This window comes from Rhea americana, unplaced genomic scaffold (assembly GCF_003343005.1).
Source record: "Rhea americana isolate MKP2758 unplaced genomic scaffold, rheAme1 scaffold_46, whole genome shotgun sequence".
NCBI lineage: Eukaryota > Metazoa > Chordata > Aves > Rheiformes > Rheidae > Rhea > Rhea americana.
Genome location: NW_028186601.1, coordinates 4,929,872 through 4,957,749, shown reverse-complemented (window position 1 = coordinate 4,957,749; position 27,878 = coordinate 4,929,872). Strand labels below are relative to the sequence as shown.

General features: G+C 39.3%; 1 protein-coding gene across 4 annotated transcripts; it reads left to right on the top strand.

Annotated features, from left to right (window-relative positions):
• Positions 1 to 511: 511 nt before the first annotated feature.
• BAALC (BAALC binder of MAP3K1 and KLF4) lies at positions 512 to 27,878 on the top strand. Of its 4 annotated transcripts, none has more exons than XM_085316317.1 (4): positions 512 to 1,316; positions 1,610 to 1,794; positions 20,937 to 21,106; positions 24,199 to 27,878. In XM_085316317.1, exons 2-4 carry the CDS (start codon positions 1,767 to 1,769, stop codon positions 24,301 to 24,303), a joined length of 303 nt encoding a protein of 100 aa, XP_085172443.1. In that variant the 5' UTR covers positions 512 to 1,316; positions 1,610 to 1,766; the 3' UTR covers positions 24,304 to 27,878. The 4 variants fall into 4 exon arrangements, 3 of the variants coding, with proteins under 3 accessions (XP_085172443.1, XP_085172442.1, XP_085172441.1); XM_085316316.1 differs by having other exon boundaries at positions 512 to 1,505; XM_085316315.1 differs by lacking the exons at positions 512 to 1,316; positions 1,610 to 1,794 and adding an exon at positions 17,752 to 18,319.

Here is a 27,878-nt window from a genome sequence, read left to right as displayed (position 1 = left end):
GGGGGGAGGAGAGGCGGGAGGAGGCAATAAAGGCCGCGAGGAGGGGGGAGGAGGGGGCAGTGACGAGGGGCGAGCGGGGCCGAGCGGAGCGGGGCCGAGCCGAGCCGAGCCGAGCCGAGCCGAGCCGAGCCGGGCGATGCCGCGGGGGCTCTGAGGCGCCATGGGCTGCGGGGGCAGCCGGGCCGACGCTATCGAGCCCCGCTACTACGAGAGCTGGACGCGGGAGACCGAGTCCACCTGGCTGACCAACACCGACTCGGAGAGCCCGCCGCCGGGCGACGGCGCCGCCGAGCCCGCCCCCCGGCCCGGCCCCGGCCCCGGTGAGTGCCCCGGCCCGGCCCGGCGCGGCCCCGGAGACCTGGCGGCGGCGCCGAGCGGGCTGAGCCCGCGCTTGCGTGTCCCGGCGGCGGCCGTTTCGCTCGTCGTTGCGCGCCTGGGGTGTTGCGGCGGGAAGGAGGGTGGGGAGGGGAAYGAGGGGCTGCGGGGTGGTGTGCGGCTGCCGGGTGGTTTCCAGGCTTCGCTGTGTGTTGCGATGGCACCTAGAAATCGCAGTCCGGGAGCGCTGTGCTGCGCGTCGAACAAATGGCTGGTGGCCTCAGATAGATTGCAATTTGTAATTAATTATAATCTAATTTGTATATGAATGCATATAGACAGCTTCAGAAAAAAAAAAAGCAGCTTTGCAGATATCTATAGTGAGCTACAAAGCATCAGGAAGAAATCATGGACATGCACGACTGAAAATTCACAAAAGCTRGCATTGCCGGCCAGCTGGGAATGGGAGGTGACTTTCCTGCGCGGACTGAAATATAACARGGAAGGAGAAAACATGTTATAAAGRGTATAGATTGCACTTGTGAAGGGCCCCCCAAAGAAAAGGAAGGAAGGAAAAAAGACATTGGAATAACCACATGTGAACTTACAAGAATTTGAAGGTGAGTTGCAATATGAAATGCTGTATTAAAAAGATAGATAAGGAACTTAAAGAAGTTCAAGTGACCACTAAGCTGGAATGGCAGGTGAGGCAGTTGTGTCCAGCGAGGCAGGACAGACATAGCAAGGAGGGCTCAGTGGAGATACTTAGCATTCTTTGAGCCATGCTTAGTCTGAGTTGGTGGCAAAATGTCATAGACAGAAGTCAGTCTGCGATTTGATATTGAATCAATCAATTTGATAYTGAGGTGATAAAGCAGCAGACCAGTAAGTATTCCACATAGAAACATATGATAACTGAATTTGTGTTTACAGATGATAATACCAGAGATAAGGAGAAGAGGACAAGAGACATCGCTCAAGTCCRGTAGAAACTGATTAGGGTAAGAGAAGCTCTTTGAGAACACACTGAGGAAGAGATTAGAGAAGAATGAGGAGAGGACAGAGCGGTGGGCACGAAGGGAGGCCAAGACTTCAACAAGGGTGACAGTCACCCTTCAACACTGCCACACTGGCAGCAGCCATCAGGTTAAGGAGCATGAGGACCCGTTAATATCTCGGAAAGCCGTAAGGTACTTTGAGAGCTGTTGTAATACTTGAGGTAGGAGAGGGTCTGGAATGGCATAAAGGAGAGAGACTCCTGTGGCTAGAAACAACTGATTCAGTGAATTTGCAGAGGGAAGGGAGAGGAAGCAGCAATTGGAGAGGTGAATGAGGTCAAGTATGGGTTTAATACGTGAAGAGGAAAGCATGCCTTATTGCGAGAACAGAACCACAGAAGAGTGAGAGACGAGAAGAGGAAGGGGAGAAGAGTACCAGTGGGAGATCAGGAGATGAGATGTGACACTGGCACCAATGGAGGTAAGAAACTTCTGTAGCTGTGACATAGAGGAGGGAGTCAAGTGGAGGGGAGACAGGCTGAAGTAGCCAAGGAAGGAGAGAATGAAGCTTTGTCACTTTTCTCTTAGAACGAATGGGTGAAATTCTGTGAAGAGAGAAGTGAAGACAGGAAGAAAGTTAGATTTCAGGAATGAGCCAAAAGCAATAAAAGGTGGCTGTGTTTGTTGGCATGTTTTAAGTTTAAAAAAAACAGTGCTAAACACTGGACATCAAAATGAAAAGAGGGCCAAATCGGTTGAGTGTGGAAGAACACACAATATATAAGATACAATTGAGAATAAGGTAGATAACTATCATATATCAATCTTAGTGATCTAATCCCATCCCAAACTTTCATTATATCCTTCTCTTTTTGTCCATCAGCATGTTTAGCTTTGTGTTTACTCTCTAGAACGATACATATTTGTAGCCAAATGTTTATGTATCTAATGTTTCATGTTTAATGTTATTTTTTAATTAAAAGGAAGTAATAATTTCTTTTTCCTTTCCCTTCACTTTTCCTTTATTCCTATTTTATCTCATCCTTTTTTTTCCAAGTATATGTTCACTTCTCTACTTTTTCTTTCTGCAACCATTTGAATAAAGGATATGCAATCTGTTTTTTTCTTTGTTTTTTTTTCCACAAAGACATACAGAACAATGTTAATTGTTATATTATGGCTAAAATAAGGCAGACCACTCTTCCTAGGATCAAGAGAAGTCRCAAACAGACAAATACAGGTGGTAGCAGCTTGTTGCAATGCACTGCTGAGCCTTTCACAGTGCTGAACAGTCTGTTAGTACAGAGGGACAGCAGTATGAAAATAACAAATTACTTCATGAAGCACTGCAGGTGGTGAAATTGAAAGACATCTAAAACATAAGCTTGTGTGCTGTATATAGTGTGAGTGGCTTATGAGAGAGAGTTGAAGGAATACTCATGATGAAGCTGTACCACAGAACAGTTTCTCGCAAGTACARCTGTTGCTGTGTAAGCTAAGACCTTTTTCACAAGACTCAGCTAATGTGTTGGCAATAGCTGGGGAAAATAATAGACTACATTACTGCTTAGTAACTGCTTCTTGATCCTTGCAACCCRTTGCACAACTTGCCTGCTCTTTTTAAACAGTCTGATTCAACTAAGTGGAATCGTTAGCAAAGGCTTCTTGAGGAAGTAAGGGTCTGCAGCATCAGGCTAGTCCCCAAGGGCAGTTACCATGGGTTACAAGCAAGCCACAGCAAAAAGATTTTATATTTATATACATATATATAAATTTGCATGAAAAATGTGCGTCTTAAAAYGCTTGTGTATTCTGCTGCATTGTATTGGGATAAAACTTTTGGGGGGAGGGTGTATAAAAAATGGACTAATAACTTAAGATGCACAATTTTGTACCCAAAAGCAGTATTATAAGTGTTTTATAATCCCTGTAAGTAGCAACTACAATAAAACTGAATATTTTTTTTCTTCTAAAGTGGAGTTTAAGTCATCTTATTTTTTTTACTCCTTTCTGTTTTTCATTGACTAAATTAGCTGCAGTATTAACAAATATTTTCTTATTATACTTGAAAGTGCCTCAGATTTAATAAAACAGCATGCTACCTYGTAGTCAGAAAGACTTTATAAGCATGGTTTAGCTCAATCACTGTAAAATCCTTAGGACAGGATCTGTCCCTTACTATGTTTTCCAGCCATGACTAGCACAGTAAGACCCCAGTCTTGGCTGTAGAGTGGTTTTGAAATGCAAATAAAATCATTAAATTTAAGTGATCTAGTAATCATATGAAAAATAACTCTCCCATCAGAACTGAAAAGCTGTATATTCTTTCAGAATTCAGTTGTTCAGTATCTCATCTAATAAAACATGTTTGTTTAAATATTACTTCAGTAACAGCACTAGCTAAGCCTTTRAAAACAATTATTCTTTTGTGTCTTTACTATTTCTAGTCTTTTCTCCTGAAGCATATTAAAGAAAAAACAATATATACAGTGTGTTTCRATGCAAACTAACCTGATATACTCTGGAGAAAAATGTGATCATGGTATCAACAAGGGTAAGGTCTGCCAGATAGGAAGCCTGCGCTTCTTAGTGTAGGTTCAGTGCATTCCTTCTGAATTCATTTACAAAATATCTATGAAAAGGGAGCAGGATGGAGTCCTTTGTAAGAACTTTTTTAAAGAAAGAAAAAAAATCCATTAGAAGAATAGGAGAAAATTTTTACAAGTATCTAGCAATCTGACTCATTAATGTTCAATCTGCTGTCACTGTCTTTAATGTAGTTGTGTGTTTATGAGCAGTTCTTGTTTGGCTCARTTCTTTTGAGTTAAATGAGATGCTTGTGCTGCTGCTCTGCTCTTCTGTGATTACTGACAACTCTGGGAAGGTTTTATAGACCGGGTTTGTCTTTGCAGTTAGCCTCTGTGCAAGAATCAGCATATAAAGCGCAGCATTTCCGCGGCAACCTTTTATACAGAAGCTCTTGAAAATTGCCTTTCCATTCTGTACTGCTTTATAGTAGCAGAGACTGAAAGCAGTTGYAGAAAAATGGGGCTGTTTGAATACTGGTTGCCATAACAACAGAGGCTGATACTGGTTTTGACCACAGCTGCAATCATCTGCTATTTCATTTATCAGATAAACAAAAAGTTAAAAGTTTAACTTAAATGAATAAATGACCATCRGGTTGTAAATGAAGAACATAGTTTATGTGGCAGATTGTTTCTTGTAAATCAGACTGCAAGAAAAGCATTTAATAAAATAGATTTATTTTGGCTTAAGAGCCCAAGAGTGATCATTTCGATAATRCAGAATAAGAGTATATCAATATTTCTCTGTACTCTTATGCCTGTTACACTTGTTTGTTTATTAACAGGTTGGTTCCAAATCTAGTATGTTTAAGAAATAATTAGCTGCGATTCTAGCAGGTGATATTTTGAAGGAGATTAAATTTAATTACAGTTCAGAATTACAGTAAGAGTAACAAACAGAGCACCTTCCTGAGTATATAGGTATTAAGTAATTCTATATTACACTTTCTAGATCTTGGATGTAATARCATGATACTAGCTAAAGGATGCCATTTTGATATTGTTTGGGGCTGTTAATTTTTTGACTCTTTAAACTGCCACTTGCCTCTGGAGGTCTATAGTGAAGAAACTCTAAAGCCACACAAAAAGAAGAGGAAGAAAGGAATAGATAGCGTGTGGGATGTTTTATAGACAAAGTAGGGAATTAGGGAAGAAAGCTTTTGTATCTAATTTTGATCGTCTAGCTTTCAGAAAGCAGTCTTACGCGTCTGCTTAACGTTGTACACCAACCTCTTGAGCATGTGAATACCTACGTGGGTAGGTAGTAGACAGGGGAGATGTATGCAGAACTCTCCWGCAGAGTGGATTTGTGTAGATGCTTACATGTGCCTTAGAGGAGGATTGGGTTCAGAGCACTTTGAAAATCAGTTTCTTAAAATACAGTTTGACAGGGCTGTTCTTGAAAGAGCTTCTTTCTAAATGGCACCTAGTTCTGTGCAATACTGCCCTGTACCCGTGGAAGAACACGTACATAAACCTCTCTGTCAGGACTAAGTACAAACTCAGTACCAAATGTGAAGGTAAGCCAAAGCAATCAAAAAGCCAAGAGACTCTGCTGCTTCAGAAGAATTAATCATTCACACATACTTTAACGACTTCTGGTTAAACATCTCAAAGCATATCTGTGGGAGAGGGATGGCAAATGTCACTGGGGCAGAAGGGGAATAATACTAATACACAGCCCAGCCGTGTTCCTCTCTCAAAATGGAGAAATGAATAATTTTTGCTAGGAACAAATCACATTTTCGCTTCAGTCTGTGAGTCAGAGAATTACAAAGAACATTAAATAGCAATAGAAAAAAATAATAGAATTAAATGGATAATCTGTGTAAAACAGTGGTAGCAAACCYGCTGAACTGAAGCAACTCAACGTTGCCATTCTTCACTCTACAAACGTATTTCACTCTGCCCAGAACTCAGTCAAGGATTCCAGTAATAACCACAACTGATATTTACTATGCAATGAGGCCACACTGAATTATTAGAAAAATTAGACTCAGCTGATAAATACGGTTATTACAACAATTTGTATTTTTCAGTCCAAATACTGCTGTTAATTCTATGGATTCATGCATTTCCATCTTTGCTATAGCTTGATAGTTTAATCCTTCTTAATATCCCATAGATATGGATGCCATTTTAGAACTGAAGCTGAAATATAGGTTGAGAGCAAAACAGTATTTTAATATACATGAACAAACTTAGGCATTGTCCTTTTGTGTTCCTGAGTCACCAGAGCGACCTCCCAAACTGAGCGTCTGCTTATTTTTAAGCGCAGAAAATGTTCTACTGATGCAGAGACCACATGTGCTTATGTTTTTTGCTRGACTGAGAAGATTTACAGAAGCAAATGTGGTTTGAGATAATATGCAGGGCAAGTAAGTAATTCAGAGAAGGTTTGTTGTTGCTGTTTTGCGGCGTGACTGTTCAGTATATTTGTGCTTTGTGAATTTTATTTTGTTTTGTTGACTCAGTAAAAAAGTCAGTGATACTTTGTATGTTCTGATGAGCCAAATAATACTTGCACAGGTGGTGGATGGTTTTTAATTGAATTCTTTATTAATAAATATCAGAAGCCATATATAAAGGGTTCATAATAAACAAAATTTTTCTCAAGAGTAGCTGTCATAATTGACAGATGAGAGAAACTCTTCAGTTATGAGACTTTGGGTTGTTACTTTGTGAAATCTTATAGGCTCAGTCACTGAAAAACTGCAGGCTGGTTTAATGGTAGGTGATGGCTCACATCCTGAGTCCCCCTGAAAGGTGCTGGTGACATGGTGCATTAGTCTTGCTAAATTCCTCCTGCACTTTAAAGTAGACCTACTGGCACTGGCCACCCACAGTTTACCATGGTGCTCTCACTTAACTATGGATAAAATAAATTCACTAAAAATGTTATGTGCATGAATGCTTAAATTACTTTAAAGACTTTTCTAGCTGTCATAGTATCACAAAGATGAAAGGTTGTTAAGTGTCACTAGAGATGATTTGGAACCATCTGAATGATTTTCCAGTGGAAAAAAATGTCCTTTTTAGAATGCTGAAATCTTTCATGAAAAACATTCTTTGTTACTGCTTTCCCCCAAGGCTCCCGTTAGTTAAGCAAAGAGCAGCAGGCAGCGGGGAGGAGGCATAGTGGGAAAGTGCAAGTGTTTAAGGAGGGAGCTTGAATGGTATTTTTTCCTCTTCAGGTGTTTCCCTGTCTGCCCGCAGGACTCTCTCAGAATGAAACTGTTGTGAAAGACTTCCAGAGGCGCAGAGTCCTGCACCTAGGGAAAAATAACTGTAGGCACCAGGACAAGCTGGGGGCTGACCTTCTGGAGAGCAGCTCTGCAGGGAAGGACCTGGGAGTGCTGGTGGATGACAAGTTGACGATGAGCCAGCAATGTGCCCTTGTGGCCAGGAAGGCCAGTGGTCTCCTGGGGTGCATTGGGAAGAGTGTTGCCAGCAAGTCAAGGGAGGTGATCCTGCCCCTCTACTCAGCCCTGGGGAGGCCTCATCTCGAGTACTGTGTCCAGTTCTGGGCTCCCCAGTACAAGAGAGACATGGAGCTACTGGAGGGAGTCCAGCRTAGGGCTACAAAGATGATCAGAGGGCTGGAGCACCTGCCCTATGAGGAACGGCTGYGAGAGCTGGGCCTCTTCAGCCTGGGGAAGAGAAGGCTGAGGGGGGATCTGATCAATGTGTACAAGTACCTGAAGGGAAAAACTCTTTTCAGTTGTCCCATGTGACAGGACAAGAGGCAATGGGCAGAAATTGAAGCACAGGAAGTTCYGCCTGACCGTGAGGGGGAATTTCTTCCCTGTGAGAGTGACGGAGCACTGGAGCAGGTTGCCCAGAGAGGCTGTGGAGTCTCCTTCTCTGGAGATCTTCAAGGCCTGCCTGGATGCAACCCTGTCTACCATGCTGTAGGTGACCCTGCTGAGCRGGGAGGTTGGACTAGATGATCTCCAGAGGTCCCTTCCAACCTTACTGATTCTTTGATTCTTGAGGAAAAAATTCTTCCCCCTCCCCATATGTCCTGATTGAGGATGTTTTCTGGCTAGTTCCAACCCTATATATTCTAGTGTAGGAATGTATGATTTCAAACTAACACCTACAGTTGGAACTGAATTTAAGTGACGATTCTTTCCAATCTCAGAGCAGAGCTGTAATGTATTTCATACAGGAAACATGGCTTGGAATGCCGAATACTTCAATGGCTATTGACTCAAATTTTCAAAATTTCCACATTTAGCACGTATTGCAGTAATCCAGCATTTAAATGACAGAAGTCTGAATATATGTAGTCATTTATAGAAATACATTTTTTAATAGAATCAGAATTGATATTGCTAGCATTGATACTGCTAGAACAGATATTGCCACTTTTTTCTCAGATGTTTCTGCAGTTTAAAAATAAATTGTTTTCAGTTAAAAAAATTGAGATTTAAAGTTGGGGTTTTGTGTTAAACTCAAATGGAGTAATAGTTAAGGCTGAAAAGCTCTGTGGTAGAAGCTCTGAGTTTATAATAAGTTTTTTTTTTTTGTTTGGTTTACATAAAGCAGTACTCCTTTCTAGACTGTATGGGCAATATTTCAAAAGATGTGTGAAAATGTACATTATTCTGCAGTGGACTTGCATGAAAAAGTGTCTTGTCCCTTTATTGTACAGAAATAACTAATATGTTCCTATCCTAATTTTGTCTATGACTACATACATAATTATTTCCTTAGACTCTCACTCTTGCCTTTTCTATTCTGTTGAGGGAAAAGATTAAGAGTAAAACAGGTAAATGGCAAGTACTGTATTACTGGTCAGTACTGGTAGCTGTAGACTGCACTGCAGGATTTTTCATTTTAATTTTTTTTAATCCACTGAGACCATCCAGATTGTTTCTGCGTTGCTGCTCACTTGGCTGAGCCTTGTGCTTTAAGTGTCTGATGCAACAGAAGTGATGTTGAGCCTCTCACTCCTTCTGGAAGGCCGTGGGTTTGGGATCGCCTATTTAGGTGGACGATATCCACTGAGGAGCAAAAATAATCGGCCGGTCTCTCTATTGACTGATGGCTTTTTAGGCTTCCACTTTCCTAGCAATGCATATTGTGTGTTTCTGTTTCTATATGGAAATACAGAAACATATATATATGTTTCTAATACAGAAATGCAACTGGATATTGCACTCTCCTCCTTTGCTCTCACACTGCAATCATTGTCCTTGTAAACTGTTCGTATTTCCCACACGAGGGCCATCAGAAGGATTTTAGCTARCACTTGCAGTGCGGAAAGTATGATTTTCTGCCACTTGTGTAAAGTTGGTGTCTGAGTGCTTCTTGATTTTTTCTGAGTGTTTATCATGGTAAGAAAAAAGATGAAAAGCTGCTTGTAGATTATTTAGGAGGTTGTTAACAACTACAGTGTTAGGTTTTAATACCGCTACTACCCTCACTTTAGAATGAGCACTGAATGTAAGTGATAATTTTTTCACATGCACACAGATATCTTAATGCATTTTTAGGGTGTCAATCATATTATGAACCAGTCAAGTCAACAATATCCTTTCATACATTCATAGACTGTAAGGCCAGAAGGGATTGTTTGACCATAAAGCCCACTGATGTTCCCGAAATTAATTCCCAGGTAGAGTATATCTTTAGGGAAACATTCAGACTTAATTTACAACTTTTCAATGATTGACAGCTTGTCTATGCCTTTATAAACTATGCCAGCAGTTAGTCACTACTGTTAAAATATACATCTAATGTCTTACCTGGAACCTTTARCCTTAACTTCCAGCTGCTGAACTTTGGTGAGCAAAAGTAAAGATCCATTTCATCTCAGTTTTCATGTAAATATAGATATTTTTAATAGATACTTGTTTAGTCTGCTTAAAGTTTTGTACTTTTCCTTGGTACAATTAATCACAATTATACTGTCTATCTTAAAATTCCTTGTTTGATTAGCTAGATAATGAGAATGATAACAACACTTTCATTTCTGTAGTGGAAATTTTTCTCAAAAACATTATGACTGATGTTGCATTACCACATCCCTAAGGAGAGACCATGTGAACATCTGCAAATCCAAACTACTGTTCAGAGCCTTTCTTAAAACAAAGTAGGGACAATTGTGGTAAGGATGGTTGAAAAAGGAACAATCTGCTTGTTTCTAATTTAGCACAGTGCTTTCATATAATGGGAACTTCTTTTTCGTCTTTTAAGGAAAGGTTCAGACAAGAAATGAGCCAAAAGCAAGAACCTTTGGAAAACAGATTGATCTGACTTGTTTTGAATGCATGTGAAGTACAGTATTGTGCATAGAGTATGTTATTGTGTAAGGTGAATTTTTCACAGGCACCACTGAAACCTAAGCATATATTTTTGCATATGGAGATCTATGCACTACCTATACTTGTAAAATACAGTATCATGAAAAGTAGTCCAGAGATTTGCTATTTGTATATTAGTTTTTGACTTCGAAGAACGAGTCATCTGCCTCTGGCACACAGTGTGGCATTGGTAAATCACTTAATCCATTCCATCTCATCATTTTCCTAGGCATAAAAAATAATAAGACTTCAACATCTTTGACCTTTCCCACTATATGAAGGCTGTTTCAAAATATTGCCAATCTTATGCCATAAAATAGTGAAAATTCAATTCTTCATTCCAGTTCAAGTTATTAAAATATGTATCTTCATCTGTGAAACGCTGTCCTCACCTCGTTAACTTTCTCCTGGCCCCCTGATTACAATTCTTTCATATTTACACATATCTTCCTTTCAGGATTCAGATTTATTCCACCTCATTTACTTTTGGGTCTATTTTCYGTGCGATGTCCTTTGGCTTGCTATAAGTCATAGCAGCCTTTCGCCCTTTCACTTCCAGAGACAAGGTTGGCTTTGTGAAGGCCAACTGCCACTAAACCTTTTCAGACCTTCCCTACATATTACTCATCTGTGATTTTTCCCAAGTGATTTTCTCCTTCACAGGTTTCATTACTCTGGACTTCAAGTGAGGAAGACCAGAATTTGGGGTTCAAAGATGATGATAGCTTTTCAAATCTTGCAAACTTTCAAAGTAATAGAGCCTCTGACACCAGTTTAGTAGAATAGGGACAACATATTTGTGGGCAATAACTCAGAATCAAATGCATTTTCAGGTTCTGGAGCTGTAGGTACTRACAAGACAATGTGCTTGGCTTCTAAGGAGGTGGATCATTCAGCAGAGATTGCTGGGGAGTCCCCCTCACCCAGAATTAGCATGTAGGCAGCAGAACACATCCTTCTTGGTGAGATCCATAGTGGGATCCATGGTCCGATCTGTCACAGAAGATGGAAAGAAATGTATATTGTTAGGAAAAAAATGTGATATCTATTAGGATTCAGGATGGCGCTTTTACAACCCTGAAACTACCAGAAAATTTAAATTTTTAGACATTAAAATTAACCTGCCTTTCTGAGCAGGAAGTACTTGCCTGTTTGCTGCTTTTCAGCCAAATAAAATAAACTCTGTGAGTGGATCCGCAGAGTGCAAAAGCAACATTTACTCAGGATTATAGGGTCCTTACCATTGAGAAACTTTGATGTGGTGTAATGTAAAGCTCTGATATCTCTGATAATGTAAATATATTTTTCTGGTGACTAAATAATGAAAATGGACTCCTGTTTGCCTGCAAATAACCAATGCTTTATACAGGAGGGAGTTCTTGTGATGTATGGAGTGCTGATTGAATTTCAGTCAGCATTTTATCTGTTCTTTTTTTTTCTAACACTTTTACAGCCAATAGTAAGAGAGAACCATTTCCAAAGTTGCAGGTAATTGTGTTAAACATTGTAGAATACATGAAATATGCAGAATCCTTAGGACTTTTTTAACTCGTTTAAAAAATCACCATAGTAACCATTGCCATGCCAGATGGGATGKTCAGAAGCAAATGCTCTGTTTCAGATCACTGCATAATTTTTCTTAATCGTGATGTACAGTAGAGTGGAGCAATTTGTGTCGCTGTGTTCTAGGCTGTGAAATCGGTACTTCCTAAACTCTGGATGATGGAGAAATTCATACAGCTTAACAGTATCTACTTTTTGCTGCTCTGTCTCCTCCTATCCTTTGCCCTATTGAATCCTTTAACTTGCTTTCTGGGACACAGCCAAGAAGAGGAGGCTACAGAGCTGGGAGGAAATAGAGGCTTTTTGGGCCCTGGCTTCCTGAATATATAAGGCCATAAAAATGGGGAAGAGCAAATAAATAGACTATGGTATTGACTTCTCCGACTTGGAAAAAATTGATTCATTCTCAAGAAAATGAGGGCTGTAATGTTTGCCAGCCTCATGGTAAGGATCTAGTGTTTGAAAAGTTTCTCCCAGATGTGAAACCCATGTATATTCTAAATATTACAATTTTACAAGCTAATTTAAGTACTGTCAAATTAACAGGTCATAGTTTAAACTTGAAGTATTTCTTTAACAATTTTACTACTGAGCCCTGGAAAATCCTCCAGCTCTTTGAAATGACTGCTGCATCTTAATAATGTTCAAATTTCTGTGCGCTTTTCATGGGGTACGTGTGTATATATATATATAGACTTGTAGTGTATACAGTGTAATACTCACCCCATGCTTGGGGTTCCAGCATTGTTAAGCTTGTTTGCAAGATAGTTGTACAATGATTGTGTCCTAATCTGAAATGAAAATATACCAATATGCAAACATTTAGCATYGAAGTGTACCTGGGAAATTGGGCCATCTAAGGAATATCAAGGTTTGCATCTTTAACACTATTCTTTTTGCATGTTACTTGTCTGGCTAGGATGCTTGAATACTCTCAAATCTCAATAATAAACCAGATCTGACTTTCAGAGCTATTTATCGTGCTTATTTACATAGATGCATGTTAAATTCCAGTTTTAGCATCTTTAAAAAATTCTTTTAGTCTATCAAAGAGAACCGTCTTGCCTCATTCATAACAGCCATCCTAAGAGAAGTTTTGAAATATGCAACTATATGGTAAGAGCCTCGTTTGTCTTATTCTCAGAAATGAAGTAACAGAAAGCAGGAAAATAAGGAAGCCTGCCAACCAAAAATGTCAGAAAATGTAGTTATTGGTCTCCCAGTTTTGTTAGGACTCCAGTATTCGTATAGTCATTTATCATGAGCCATTTCTTTCAATATTGAATTAGATGCTAAGACCTTCATCTTCCAGAAGAGCAGAATTCCACAAGTCTCCCGAACCTGACAGGACACAGAGGCGTATCTACAAGAGTCTAGTGGCAAGATCGGCATCTAAGAGTTTGATTTGTCTTCTGCTATTTATTAGCTATTATTACAAGTTCTGTTGTCTTTTATACATACAGTCTGCTTCATATTGCTCTTGTCTATTAACTACTTGCTTCAGTGTTGAAAGTAAAGCAGATTCTTTCTAAACAGAAGATGAAGAGGCTGTTTGTGCTCCTAGAAGAAACTGAGTTCACATAAACATTCAATGGATGATAGSACAGCTGGGTGCTGAACAGTCTCATCTAGGTATCACTTTCCATACACAAGTGAGGCACACGGTTTCCTTCTGCTCTCCTGAGGACTGTGGCACACCAGGAGCATTGCTGAGCACTACCTGGTTGAAGTCACTTCTGCCCAGTCATGCTTGGAGGACTTCAGGACAGGAAAGGAGGTTTCCTTTCCTGCACGGTGCCTTTTTCCCAGCAAGGCAGGAAGCACTTCTTTGGAGATCTCTTAAAAAGAAATTCCGCAGAATTTTGATAACCAGGGTAGAACATGCAGAAGATGCAAGTAAGTGGTTTGTTTTGCTTCACCATCTAAAATCTATATCATGTTAGAGTTCAGATAAATCATTCTGGATTCTTAAAATGGCTGAGCAATACAAGGATCCAGAAATATAAACACTCTGACAACATTTTCCTGCTGCAGCAGGTCCTCCCTTTGCAGATCTGCTGGCTCCTCTATCCTGGCTTACGAACTCACTCTTTGCTATGTCTGAAAAATCCAAAACTCTTTCTTGTTGGGAAAAAATCCATTGCAGCATTTTCCTGACCATCTGGCCTCTGCATGGGAGGAAATGACTTAGTTTCCTTTCTTCCTAACCTCTACTCCCCTTATTTTTAACAGGATCCATTCTCTGTTTCATTTATGCAGTAGAAGAATTTGCCAGGGCTCAGCCCTGCAGGTGTGTGGTTTTCCCAAACACGAGTAGCTTCAAATCAAGGAAGTAGATATGGAATACAGATATTTAAATGCTCTGTAAACTTATTATCAATCTGTAATGTTAAAAGCAAGAAATTCAGTGATGGTAACAAATATACATTTTCTCTGGAAGCAACTATGTGTTTTAATAGCATAGTTCGTTCTTCTTAGTGGATAATTTTCTCAGAGTTCATCTTTACAGTGCCACAGTATTTTGTTATGCAGACATTTGATAAAACATATGTTATTCATTATTCATGAGATAACAGCCATGATAAATAGAAAAGGTGGTTGCTGAACCAGAAAATAGAACCTTACTGGTTTGTCTGTGGTCATTTCCAAAGATATAAYTAGGGCATACTAATCAACATTACTAACTTTAAACAAATATATGCCTGCTATTCAATACTGTCCCATGGCATAGTATGGATCTCACAGGATTCACAGTACTGGGTCAGATCTATAGACTATTTGGGTCAGAATTCATGGCCAGTTTTGGCCACTATCCGATACTTTAATATCAGGTAAGAAAATATTGTGGCAAGCACATGTGGAGTAATTTTCTCCACAAAAGTCTGATTATTATGGCTAAGATTAACTTAACCTCTGAATTATGAGGCTCTGCTATTACTCCTTCCAAATTTCTTGATACCATTAATTATTGTAACATTTGTTATTTTTGTTAGTCACAAATTTTCAGTTCATCTTTGAACTTGCTAAGATCTTGTTCTTTTGACTATGTCTATGCATACAGATCCAGGCAGTCATACCTTCAGGCCATCTGCATTTTGAGAAGTTCCCTGAGTAGTCCTGATAACTAAGGGCAACCTGTAAGTGTTATCTCATTGTCTCCCTTTCTGGATCATTGCAAATATATGCTAAAGATCACTGGATCTATCAAAAATGCATCTTTATCTTTTGCCATACAGAAAATTAACCCTATAGTTCTCATTTTTCCTACCTCTGAGTCAGTTGTTGAACCACAGCACTATTTTGCTTTTACTCCAGTGTTTGTTTCGGAAATCTGAGYTAATTACATCAGACTTTCCACCCTGCTCATGTCATCCATATTCCATACTAAAATCTGATTAGAATAAAATTTTAAGCATAAAAATTTCCACTGGTATTTAGAAGATATTCTCATTAAGTGTYAATTGTGCATTAATTCTTAGGCATAACTAGGCTGTATGAAGAACCATAGCAAACTTTATTCATTGCTTATCCTTGATTTTGTTATCGCTAGTGTTGTCATTATAATAGAAAAAATCAGAAATGCATGTCTGAAATTTTCATTCCATGTTTTACATTGTTTTTGATTCCTCTGTGATGAACACCCTGTTTACTAAAATGATTCTTTAAAAATCTTTCTTAGACTGTTTCCTCCCTGTTTAAATGGTTTTAAAGAGTTATCAGATATGATTTAAGCATACTTTACTTTGAGTAAACATTAGCTTGCAAATATATGAGCAACTTTTCAGAGTACAATTTTAAATATGTAACTCATAAAATACAAAATGCCTGAGGCATTGAGAACTTATTTACTTTAATATTATGAATAAATTAAGTATATAATGCTTATTGAAAAGTAGTATTTCAGGAATGACCTTAGTATTACATAATTCATTTTTTGATCATATGAAAATGAATCCTATCTGTACATTATATCTTATTTTCACTGATCACATTTGTGGGATGCTGTTGTCTGGGAATTTCTGAGAACTCATTCAGCTTTTAAAATTACTTAGAATTATAGACAAAAGAGGGCTCAGAGAACGTAACGGGAGCTGGGACTTGGTGAATATTGTTCTTAGAGCAGTGAGGTCGAAAGGGAGAAGTTGGGAAGAAGAAGTTAGGACAGCTGTTTGGTACATCCAGCAGAGAAGGGGAGCATCATGGACAGATTTCCCCTCTAAATGCGTTGGTGAACTTGCATGGGATTTTCAAGATTCATTTGAGAAATTAAACATGTCTTTGAACAGTATTGTTTACTGAAGAACTTCGTTATGAAAAACTCTTCTGTCCTTTGAAAAATTAAGTTAGTGTCCTACCAGTGATTAATATACTGCTTTATAGTCTGTAACACAAGGAATCTTGGCAATAGTAACCATGGTTAATTAATAAGGAGGTTTTAGAGCAGGGATAGAATTAAGGTAAGAGAATCATTGAAGTGTKCAGAATCTTCCTGCTAAAATCTAATTTTGATGTTTGCTTAGACACACTGGATTTTTCATTAAGGCTACAGTGAAGAGAGTAGGAGGCTATCCCAGAAAGACTGGAAAAACTTGGTGTCCTACTGGGAGTCTAAACATTCAACATTATGATAAACTATTAATTACGAGTAGTAGCAGTTCTTGGAAAGCTAGTATTATTCATACTGTTTTTGTGATCCATTTAAGAATACTGATGACCTTATTTTTGTATTAATAGTCAGAATTTTCACGTTCTGTTCACATTGTCCTCTTCCAGGAGTTTATATTACCTTTAATATACGTGTTGTTCTTTACATGTGATATGTATTCCAGACAGCTTTGTTGTATCTTGCTGGGTTTCATGCTTGCATTAAGATATCTTCTATTTTAGGCAACTTTCTATTCATTGCATATTAATACAATTAGAAAACTGTCCTGAAATATACCTTTAAATTGTGGAACAGTTGAAACATACCCAGGTATCATATGGACAAATTTTAGTTTTGAATAGTAAAGTTCAGTAAGCAGAATTGATTTTTGTCTGTGTTCCATTTCCCAGACTTTCATAGTTTGGGAAGTTTGAACAAAAGACACTGATTTCATGCCAGTTTTTTAGCGGAAAAAAAAGTTGGGCAAATCTATTTTTTTTTTAGTCTATTCAGGTCTTGAATTTGAAAATACACAACATGAAAGTTTATTTGAGACAAACACTAAAGTTTATTTGAGACTAAATCATCAGACTTCTGAGTGAAAGAGGTTTTAGAGAAAAATGTATTTGCATTTTGTCTTTGTAATCAGTGAGTCGCATCACATTGTAGCCTGGACCAGAAACTTCTTYAGAAATCTTTGGGACATTAATGTTACTTCTGAAAGGTGACAGGACTCTTTGGTGGATCTGTGGGAAAAGGATGAACAAATAATTGTCCCCTGGTGCAGGGGCAGCGGGAAGCGACGTGAAGGCCCCGCTGAAGGACTTAGATAGCTCAGCAGGTAACTCAGTGCGAAGAAAGAGCGAAGCTGGATGAGTGGGGGTTGGTTTTGTGTTGTTTTGCTTTGTTTTGGTAGTTGCCCCAGGCCAGGCTGCTTGTTCCCGTTCCTGGGCTACCTTCCGAGTTGTGCCAGTAAAACTGCTCGCGCCGTGGGATGATGGATAAAATCGAGGGATTGGTTTGAATTAAAAATAATTAAAAAATGTTTGCCAAGCTACAGGCTGAAGGATTTCCGCTGGGCTGGTAGGAGAGGCAGGAGCCACYGCTGCCGGTCAGCCTGGAAGGCCGGGGGCGAGGAAGAGGGCAGGCAGCGCCGTGCCGCGGAGGCCGGCTCCCGCGTCGCYTGTGCCGTTCTCACCGGAAAGGTAGACCGGATTTCTGAGCAAGGGCGCTGCTCGTTGTTGCGTTTTCTTCCTGCGTCCGCTGGAAGAGAGCTCTCATACGTTCTTCACAAATAAACGCATTATAGGCAGGGAAACCCACCTGTCCCGCTAGTGGGAACAGGGTGGCAAGCCCTGAAACAGCGACCAGCCGCTCCTGGGAAAAGGACACTGCTGCCGCGGTGGAGCTTCGGTAGTCACTCAGGAAGTCACGTTTTGGGACCAGAGCTGCAAGAATCCTTTAGGCTCGCGAGTTCGTTTAAAAATAAAATACACGAATTTGACGGAGCATTGTGGTGGGAGCTGCTATTTTTGCTCCTCAGGAGGCCCGCAGACCTTTGGCAGGGAGTTGTCCCGGCAGAGAGCAGGAAAGTGAGAAGGAAAGCCACATTACTGACCCCGTCTGTTTAAATTTCTGCTGAAGCTCTCGGCAAATTTGGACAGTGGAAGACAGAGGAGGGTAGTTACCGAACCCATGCTGTGAGGAGGACGACTTCACATSTAGGAAGACAGCTTGGTTTAAGTGCCAGGAGACGAGGTCGTGAGACTGCCGCCCTGTTAGCTTGCAGCTTCCAGGCCGTACACAGGAGAATCGACTATTCCATGTTCGTGTACGAGGGCAACTCCCAAGCGGCAAAGCAAAGTATTTGCCATCTAAAAAGGGGCAGATCTGTTCCTGGTGCGTTCTTTAATATCACTTTGTTTTGTAATCAGCATTTTTGTTATGTATGTAGTACATAGATGTTTCACTTTATGAATTACTTGATGAATTTTCTGTTCTCATTTCTGCTGCTCATGCATTCTCCTGCAGTTTCTTCTCAGTGCTCATATGTAAAGAGCAGATTACTGAAACCTGAACTGTTGCCTACCCTGTAAATAACCTATCTGCTAATGAAAAGGAATTCTAAAAGAGCTTTTTAGCTTCCAAATAGCAAACAAGATAATGTCAGAATAAAATAACAAAGCTTTTTGCACTACTAAGATACTCTACTGTTGGTGATCACGAGATCATCTGTAGAAAGATATACTGGGAGTGATATTGGAAGGCTCAGATGCTGCTATCTGCTTCATTTCTGACAAGCACTGGGAAGAGAGATCTCATTTCTGCAGTGAATGATGCTCCAGCTGCAAACTACAGAGGCCAAAAAAAATGAACCAAATATACCACTTTCTGGATTGAGGTTTTCCATCAGCTTGCAGAAATGTATTGATATAAAGAAAATGGTTCTGTGAGAGACTGTAAGAGCAACACATTCGTCTGCTAAATGAACAACTGTGCTTTCTAACAAAGCTGCTYTTCAGCTGACATCTGTTTCACAAGATGCCTTAGTTTCGGGCCACATGGCCAAAGCGGTGCATGGTGGAAAGTAATTTAGGAGGATGACTCCACAGAAGGAAAATCTCATAAGTCATATAAGTTTAAAATGTCTACAATTCAATTAATGGAATTAGTGTTTAATGCCTTGAGCATTTTGCCTGTTCAAAGCAGTTCTCAAACTTGCTCACATAGCTCCACTGCAAGGTGAATAAGTAGACTGCGCCGTGACTACGTGCTAGGCTTAGAGTTATTACTCATAACTGGTTACCTCTCCATCTCCCCTCCTGAAAATTGATTTTGTGTATGAGATCAGTCTGTAAAATCTATTGTTCTGCAYCAAGTCACTCTTTTGTGTCTCATCTTGCTCTGGGGAGTGGTAGGAACATAGAGGATCTAAAATACGAGCAGGTATGGACTTTCTGGAGATGCAGGAGAGGTGGGGTTTACTGCTGCCTTATAGGAAGTTACCTGTAGGTTTAGGCATGAGCACGTTAGTTTTATTATCTAGCAGAAACAGGTAGCGTCCAAAGACTGAGGTACTTCTGYAGATTTTTTTTAACTTAAAATATGGTACAATATTTTAAAGTTTCAAAACATTCTTGTTCTGTCAATAAGTAGATACTTTTGTACTGGTTTTGGTGATCAGCGCTATCAGATAACTGGCTTATGGAAACTCTAACACCATCTTCTGACTGCTTAGGGAAATGCAGTGAAAAATTTTATTTAGACTTTTTAAAATTCACACAATCTTACACATTTTCAGTAACAAAACCTTAAACATTTGGTTGATTCCTTTTACTCTAGCTGGACACGGCCTCTATTTTGACATGGCCTCCTACTGCTATTTCAATTAGCTTTATTGCTTTCAGTCCTTGTCTTTAGCAAACTGCTACTGTTTCTTTTTATTGATAAAGCAACTTTTCCTACAGATTCCTGGGACAGAATTCAAGACTTTTAATTTTTTATTTTTAATATTTGTAATACTGTATTTGATTTGCCACCTGACTTATGGCAAGGGGGTTCGATGACGCAATGTGCACTGCAAGTGGCAATAAATTGTTGTTGTTCTTCCTCATGCTTATTTTTCCTTCAGTATTGGTGAATACTTGCTTCTTCCAGTTTTGGTACTTGCACTGTCAATGTATTACTAAATCTATTTTTATTTTTTCTATTAKAACATAAAGTTCTTCATAAATGAGCTCTGCTAAAAAAAAAAAGAAGGGGGGAGGAGCTACAGTGATGCACCCACTATCCACATTGGGATTTCAGACCTGGTGTTGCAATCAGATGTTTACTGTTCCAGGCCTGCCATAAATGATATCTGGTAGTAAGATGAGTAAATTCTTTTAGCTTGGCCAATATCATATTGTACTCCACATGCCTTATACATGCAGCTAGAGCAGAAAGCAGATACTAATTAATAACTTATTTGATTATTGATAGCTAAACAGTATAAAATCTATTCTTTTCCAAATTTTTTTCCTCAACTTCTGATTTAAAAAGTGTGCAGGGCCATAAATAAAGCCATCTCTCTGTCGATATTGGTCTCACCTCAGATCTGCCCCCTACATTTAGTTTAATTGAAGCAGATTTAAGAGAAGTCCCCTTCTGTGCCTGCCTCCGAGTCCTTAGCTCAGCCCTCGCTCATGCGAGCGGCTCTGCGYGTGGAAGTCCACAGCCAGCAGCCAGCGGGGATCTGCAGTTCGACAAAGTGCTGCTACCCTGCCGCACTCACGTTCAACAGTTCTCCCCATCTTATGAGCCAGTGTGTCACAGCGCAGTGAATATAAAAGCAAGGACAAATAATGGAAAGCAGAAGGAGGAGGGTTACCAAGGGAGGCAGAATGCTTTCACTGCAGCACCGTCAAGCACAATCATGGCTTTCATTACAAAAAAGTGGTAAAACAGGAGGAAGCCGTAGCCACAGTTATAAGCTGCTCTGCAGTATTAATTACACAATTTCATTTATCCCCACTAGATATTTTAGAAGATGGAAAATCAACTCAGACAGGTGTAACTACCACATCAACCACACCTGGAACTCTGAACACAGAGAAAAAACCCAGCTCTGGTCCTCAGTGTGCAAACCCCACGGTTCCCACCTCTGGAGCTGCAGCGCAGAGGCCCAACAGCTTCAGAACAGCAGAGGTAAGACTGAGTATGTTCCATGATGCCCAGGACTAGCTTCAACCAGATCAAAATTATTTTTGTGACAATATTCCTTTCGGCAGTCAAACTCTATTAAATGCTTTGGGATAAGATAGAATAGTTGCAGCGCAGCCACAGCAGGATTAAGCCTAGCACCTCTGACAGGTCGTCATGCCTGAGTGGCCACAAAATTGATGTTTTATTCAGCAGTTGGAGTAACTCACATGCCTGTCACAGCAGAAAAAAAAAAAAAGCCTTACGCTTTCTGTTTTTCAACTCAATCAAGCTATGTCATATATTGTATAAGCTGTTGAGATTAATAATGTGAAAGGGAACGTACTTTTACTTAATTACTGCTTTGCTTGAATTGTACTCACTGCATGAACCCTGACTCATTCAAGGCTGGCTGCAAAGCCTAAGAGAGTCAATGGGAGTCTTTTCAGTAACTTCACCAGGCCTGGATCAGATCATCTGTCCTCCTCCCTCTCACCTACTGAGTGCTTTGTAGAAAGATCATCCAGTGTAAAAATAACGTATGAAAACATGAGGTTTTGGTGCCAGATTTCTGCTCTCCTATCTGCCTACCATGCCTGTTTCTCGTAAGTCTCCACTGCTACACTGTTTGTGCAGCAATTGCTCAACCGCTGCAGATTAAAGTAATCCAACTATCACAGCTGACTTACTGCTTCCTCAGTTTCTCCAGTGGCAAGAATTTCCCAGAATGGAGTGTCATGCATAGTGGGAGCAGGAACATCTACAACCATCCCATAATAAGTTGTGAGTCAGATCCTTGAGCAAGGGAAATTTAAGCCCAGAGGGACAGAGCAAGTGAAAAGGGGAATGTGGATCAAATTTTACCTTGCATATGCTAACAGCAAACACATGGGTACCTGTGTGTTTATTTTAATCCTTCATTGTATCATATTTTCCCTTCAGTACTCCTGAAGTATGGAAATATTCTGCAGTGACATAGATTGTGCTATATCTTTTCACTCGATATTGCAGCTGCAGAAATACCACTCCACATTCTGCATCTACATGACATCTAGAGCCAAAAGAGGTTTGCTGTAAATGAAAACAAAAATGCCTGTTGTAACCATTAGCTTACAGAGAAAAATAAAGATTGATCAGATTTAATATGATTGAACAGAACTAACATATTTATTAATCCAATCTGAGAGAGCCCTGGCCACACTCGAAAATTTTATTGTATATTGGACATATTGTTGGATAATTCTTTTAATTTTGTAAGCAACTGAAAAGTTGCTTCTGCATTTATAATTACTAGGAAATATGGGCAAATTCCTGCAATATATTAATGAATGAATGTTGACTGCRGTGGGACTACCCAGTGAAGTATAAGTTACTGACTTGGGGTCCTATGGCTTTGACTGTATCCACCAGTTGTCTTCTACCTAAGATACATTCAATCGTATATTTGTACTGTCACAAATTTCTGATGTAAGAAAGTGCACAGAGAAAATTTCTGATGGTRAGCAGTGTATTTACATTATTTTGTGTATCTAAATGCAGATGTCTAAGAAAGCAGGGTTATTTGTCTAAATTTCTTACAGTCAAAAAAGAAATGTAGGTTCCTACAGTGGGTGAGCTGTAGTATCTAAGTCAAGTTCCAGCTCTGATTTACCATTCTGAATCTCTGTTTCTCCACTGACTATTTAGGGAAGCATAAGATGAATAAATTTCTAGTTTGGACACCTACAGTTTAGGTGCCTAGAGAAGAGAATGTGACTGTCTCCCCACAACTCAAAGTGTGCATGTTTTATTTATCWGAATATTCACGTTGACTACAGTTTGTCTTTTATCTCTAGCCACTGTAGAGTACCACGCAAGGTAACACACACCATGCTCAGGAGACTTGGCTTCTGCCATTGGCCTATGGGGTGGTTTGAGGTATGGTTGAGGGGGTCTCTGTGTCTCATTTTCTCAGGCTTCAAGCTCTGAAGCATCTTTCTTACCACAGCATCAGGTACCATCTGTGGTGTTAAATGGGAAAGGGTTTGACATGAAGCTGGGAAATCTGCCTCCTAGTATCCTTTCACGAGGACTTGGATGCAAAAGATGTTGATGATAAAAACTAATAACAGCAAAGGCACTATAATAGTCAAGAGCAAAAGTAGTATCTAGATTATTTACTGCAGTGAGTGACAATAACCTAGTTTGCTTTTCGTGATGTACGTAGTCTTTGGAGAAACACTGAGTGAGTATAAACACAGAGGGACAAGTTAGTAAGGGAGAAGATGTAATTSAGTTTGCAGAAATATGAAGAAATATGCTGGCAAATGTGATTCCATCAGCTTCCACTGATGTCAGTGGATGTTTACCTGGCATTGTTATACCTGGTGTTATTTATCAGGTAAATTATGCCTAATTTACCTGGCATTATTTACATTTACAAGTAGTCTCATGAACATTTGAGATGCAGTGATCAAAAACACCTAACCCAACTCTGAGTTTATATCAGCCCAGTTGTAAGTGTGTGATAAGTGTATCCAATTTACTGCATCTTATAATGTGTTGCTTATGGCAACAAGCAGAAAAACTGGGAGATAAAGAAGGATAACTTTAAATTAAGGGTGCACTTTAATACCTCAGAGAGACTCACTATTTTGAATATTTGGAAATTCTGGAAGGTATATATTGCACTGAGGTCTTATATGCAAGCAGAACTGAGTGCTATTTTTAAACTATGTTTTCATTTAAAAAACCTACAAGAAAGCAGAGAAAATTCTATTTCAGGGTAGTCATACTCAATTCCCAGTGACATCAAAGGAAACCATTAATTCTGGACTGAAAGCAGATTTATTTGCTTTGCTTTTGAAAGACGTGCAAAAGTGTTAATGATAGCCAAAAGGGTTGATGCCAAGCCTGTCACGTCCATCGCCTTGAAAGCGCTCATAGAAGCTTGCACCCACGCTGCATGAGACAGCTGCTCCACATCACAGTGGTGTGTGGAGACTACTCAGGTCTTTGTGGTTGCTGAATACAACCGTTTCCATAAATTCTGCAGTCACTGTTGATGACTCTGTGTCCCGTCAGAGTGCAACTCACTGTGCTGTGTAACGCTTTCACAGAGCAAACGGGACACCAGGAAAACGCCCCCAAAAGAAGTCACCATTAACGTTACAAAAAGCATCAGACAAAGTGACAGAAGGATAGTAAAGAGTTGCGTCAAATAACAGCGTAAAGCAAAAGTGAGGATGGACCTACGGACACTTTGGTGCACTTTAAAAATCAGCCAGAAGATCTCTGAACACCCTGTGTTGAATACAGGAGGCAGCTGCTGCCGAGCGCCTTCGGAAACGTCCTGCAGAAAGGAGCTGCAAACCCCGTTCGAGGCTCCAACGTCACTTGCCTAATGCAGGGGCACTGTGCGGACATATGCCAAAATTTGTGCCATTTGTTTTTACGAAGGCCTATGTTCTGCATTGCTGTTAGGATGAGAGGTATCGTTCATCTTAATTTAAAGCAGCAAAGGGAAAAATGAATCAGCCTTTTTAGTCATAAGGAGTTTGAAGTATGTACACTCGGTTCTACAGAGTTCATTTAAAGAGCTCGTTTCTATAGAGCTCAAACCCAGATCTCTCAGAAATAAAGACACATGGATGGCTTCCATTACAACTCTTTTAAATTATATATATATATATATATCAGTTATATACAATTATGTCGTATATTATCCTTTTTATACATTCATCTTTTAAAGAGTTTTAATTTATTTTCTGTGCTGACAGAATTTATGTCTTAAAAACAATAACTTACATATTCCAGCCTTACTTGAAGTTCATTGTATTAGCTGGCTGGTAGAGGTCTGGCCAGTCTCCTTTTTAGACATACTCCCTTAATTATTTTGAGAYACAAACTCTCCTCACTAGACTCTGGAAAATAGTGATCACTCACTTTATATGACAATAACCATACTTCTTAAAACAATATTCCACTGATGATAGCTCCAAAAATTAACTTTATTTGATTAGACATAGTTGATTTGATGGGCAGAACATGTATTTAATTGCATTGTATGTATCCTGTATCATAGCACTCTGTGATTATCATAAATACACAGCTAAAAGGAATATAGATGTTCAGTGTTGTAAAGTCCAGCAATGAGTTTAACATAGTACTTCTTAATACAGAAGTAGTAATATATATTCTCTGTAAGCTTATACTTTTATAAAAGAGGTAAATTTATTTGCCTCTCCCATCAGACATATATGAGCATCCTTTGAAGACCATTTAAAATACCTGCTCAAAAGTTGTTCATAACAAATGAGTTTGCGAAGAAAATCTGTAAATGAACTGCAAGAAGTCTTTTTTACCCTTATACAAGTAAGTATAAATGGAGTTGTGAAACTGAATCCTAATTTATTCCATATTAAGATCATTTTAGTAATTTGCTGCTAGCTGTATGAGTGCCTAATACTTGGCGTACAGCAAGTTTATGCAGTCGGGAATTGTTTAGGTAAGTAATTGTTTTCTATTCTGACACAAAGACAAAGGAAAGTCCAGAGACAGAGATTTTTGCATATATTAGGATATGTATTTTTAACAAATCGTTATTTTTAGATGTCCGTCCTGAAAAAGGACAAAGATCCTGTGCTAAGCTCTCTTCAGTCCAATGTGTTATCTGGTAAGTGATCTTATGCTGAACATTTATGTAGAAGTATTAAAACATACTGAAAATAATGTTGTACAGGTGAAACATGTTCTCTGTGTTTATCCTTCCAACTTGTGGCTCTCTGCCAACTTGCTTGCAACATTAGAGGACAGGAAGGGACTTGACTCACTCTAACAATAAACAGTAGCTGTGGCAGCTCTGCAATATTAATTTAGAAATGGATAGCCATTGGTTTTGACCATGCACTAATGTAATTGAAAGTGCACGTTCAGGATTCTGCGTTATTTGTGCATGCAGAGCAGGTAGTGAACCATTTCAGATCGGTGCCAAACTTGCAACCCATTTCTGTTTCAAAGGATTTACTGGCAGAGGCAGTACCGTATAAGACAGTATGATACAGAAAACCTATKGAAAGTAATCAGTGATGCTAATTTGTGAAGGCTACAACAGATTTTGAAAGAAGGCAAAAGGGAGATTTCATTGCTTGCCATTACTTAAGAAGCTGTTCTCCAGATAGTTGTCTTGGATGGATAAGAAGTTAGGGTGAAGAGATGCAGAGACAGGGACTTTAAGCAATGAGATTATTTACTAGGTAAGAAATTATTTCATGATGATGTGCTGACTAGATGCAGCTGATGTCTTAGTTCCCACAGCAGGAGGAAGACTGCAGAGCTGCATCGTACAAGCGTATGAGAAATAGCCCTTATTGCCTGTGGACGGTCAGCAGGGAATCAGACTTTTGAGTCTTATATTCAGAGCACGAGATGTGACAGGATGGTTATAGGGTGGCAGGTGTGTAATTAGCTGTGCAATACTGTGGTATTGCCTTGGTCATGCTGGCCACATCCTCATCAGGATAGCAGCTGCGGAGTCATGAAAGTTGCCTGCTCTGGTTGACACCTGTCTCTGCTCATGATAACTTGTTCGAGCTAGTCCAAGATCTCAGGAGCCAGTTTCTATCCTGAACCATACCTCTAGGGCATTCAAAGACAGAGATCTAACTTCTGTGTTAAGAACCATGCCTAGTTACAAGCAACCTTGTAAAATCTTTTTATGTAACATTACTGTTTTTATTTGTTAAGAGGTAACTGAAAAGACATTACATTATGTCCTCAACAGCTTGTTAGTTCTTAAAGCACAAGTTCCCAATGACCTCCACAGAACTAAGACTGTATTGTGCAGACACGAGTTCTGCCTGTGTGCTTACATAGGGTTATATTTATATTTTCTTTATATGTTTCTACTAGAGACAACCAGTAGTAGAAACAGCTATTTTGTTTATGTAATAATATACCACTCAGTATAATTAAGGGTAAGAGAGTCTGGTCTATACTGCTTAAGACAAACGAAAAGTACTAAAAATAGTTTCCTGTGCTGGTTTTAATGCAGGAAGCAAGCTCAAAGAATCATCTGGACATCTTCACTCCAGGGGACCTTTCTAGGAGTGAAGAGTCTTAGCTACAGGATCTGTTCTTCAGTTAGGCTCTTTAAAATATGAATGGCTCAAGTGCAGGAAATAATACAACCCTGTTAGAAGACATATACTTTTAGATAAAAGACCTGCTGAAATCCTTGACTTCTTATATGACAGGATTTTGAAATGTAATTTTCCCACACAAGGTATTATGTGATATAATTTGTTCCCGTTCTTTGGCTGTACAGGAGAATTGGATCATTCACCAAAAAAGGGGGAACGTACAATTAGTGTGTAAGCAGTATGTAAGTACTGGGTTAAACATGCATTCTTGTTATCTACGTGACTAAGGTCACACAAAAAACAGATTTTTTTGGTCTTCCTAGCATGTTCATGTACATACATATTCACATGTGCATGTCTGTGTGTGGGTCCACTGTAACGTCTTTAATTGGTAATCATGTTCTGCAGTTCATGCTTGGTTTCTGATACACCAATGTAAAATATTTTAATGTTTGAATTGAAATCTATTTAACATGCCTTATGAAAAGAATGAGCTATGTCATTTGTGCACAGAAATGGTGTTTGAAAAAGCAGGCTTATTTTTATTTGGAAATATGAATAATCTAACCAAGTAAGGATTCAAAGCAGAATGACAGGAGCATTTTTGTACTCTCATTTTCTTTGACAATTATTAAAGATTGACCTTCAACCTGAAAAAA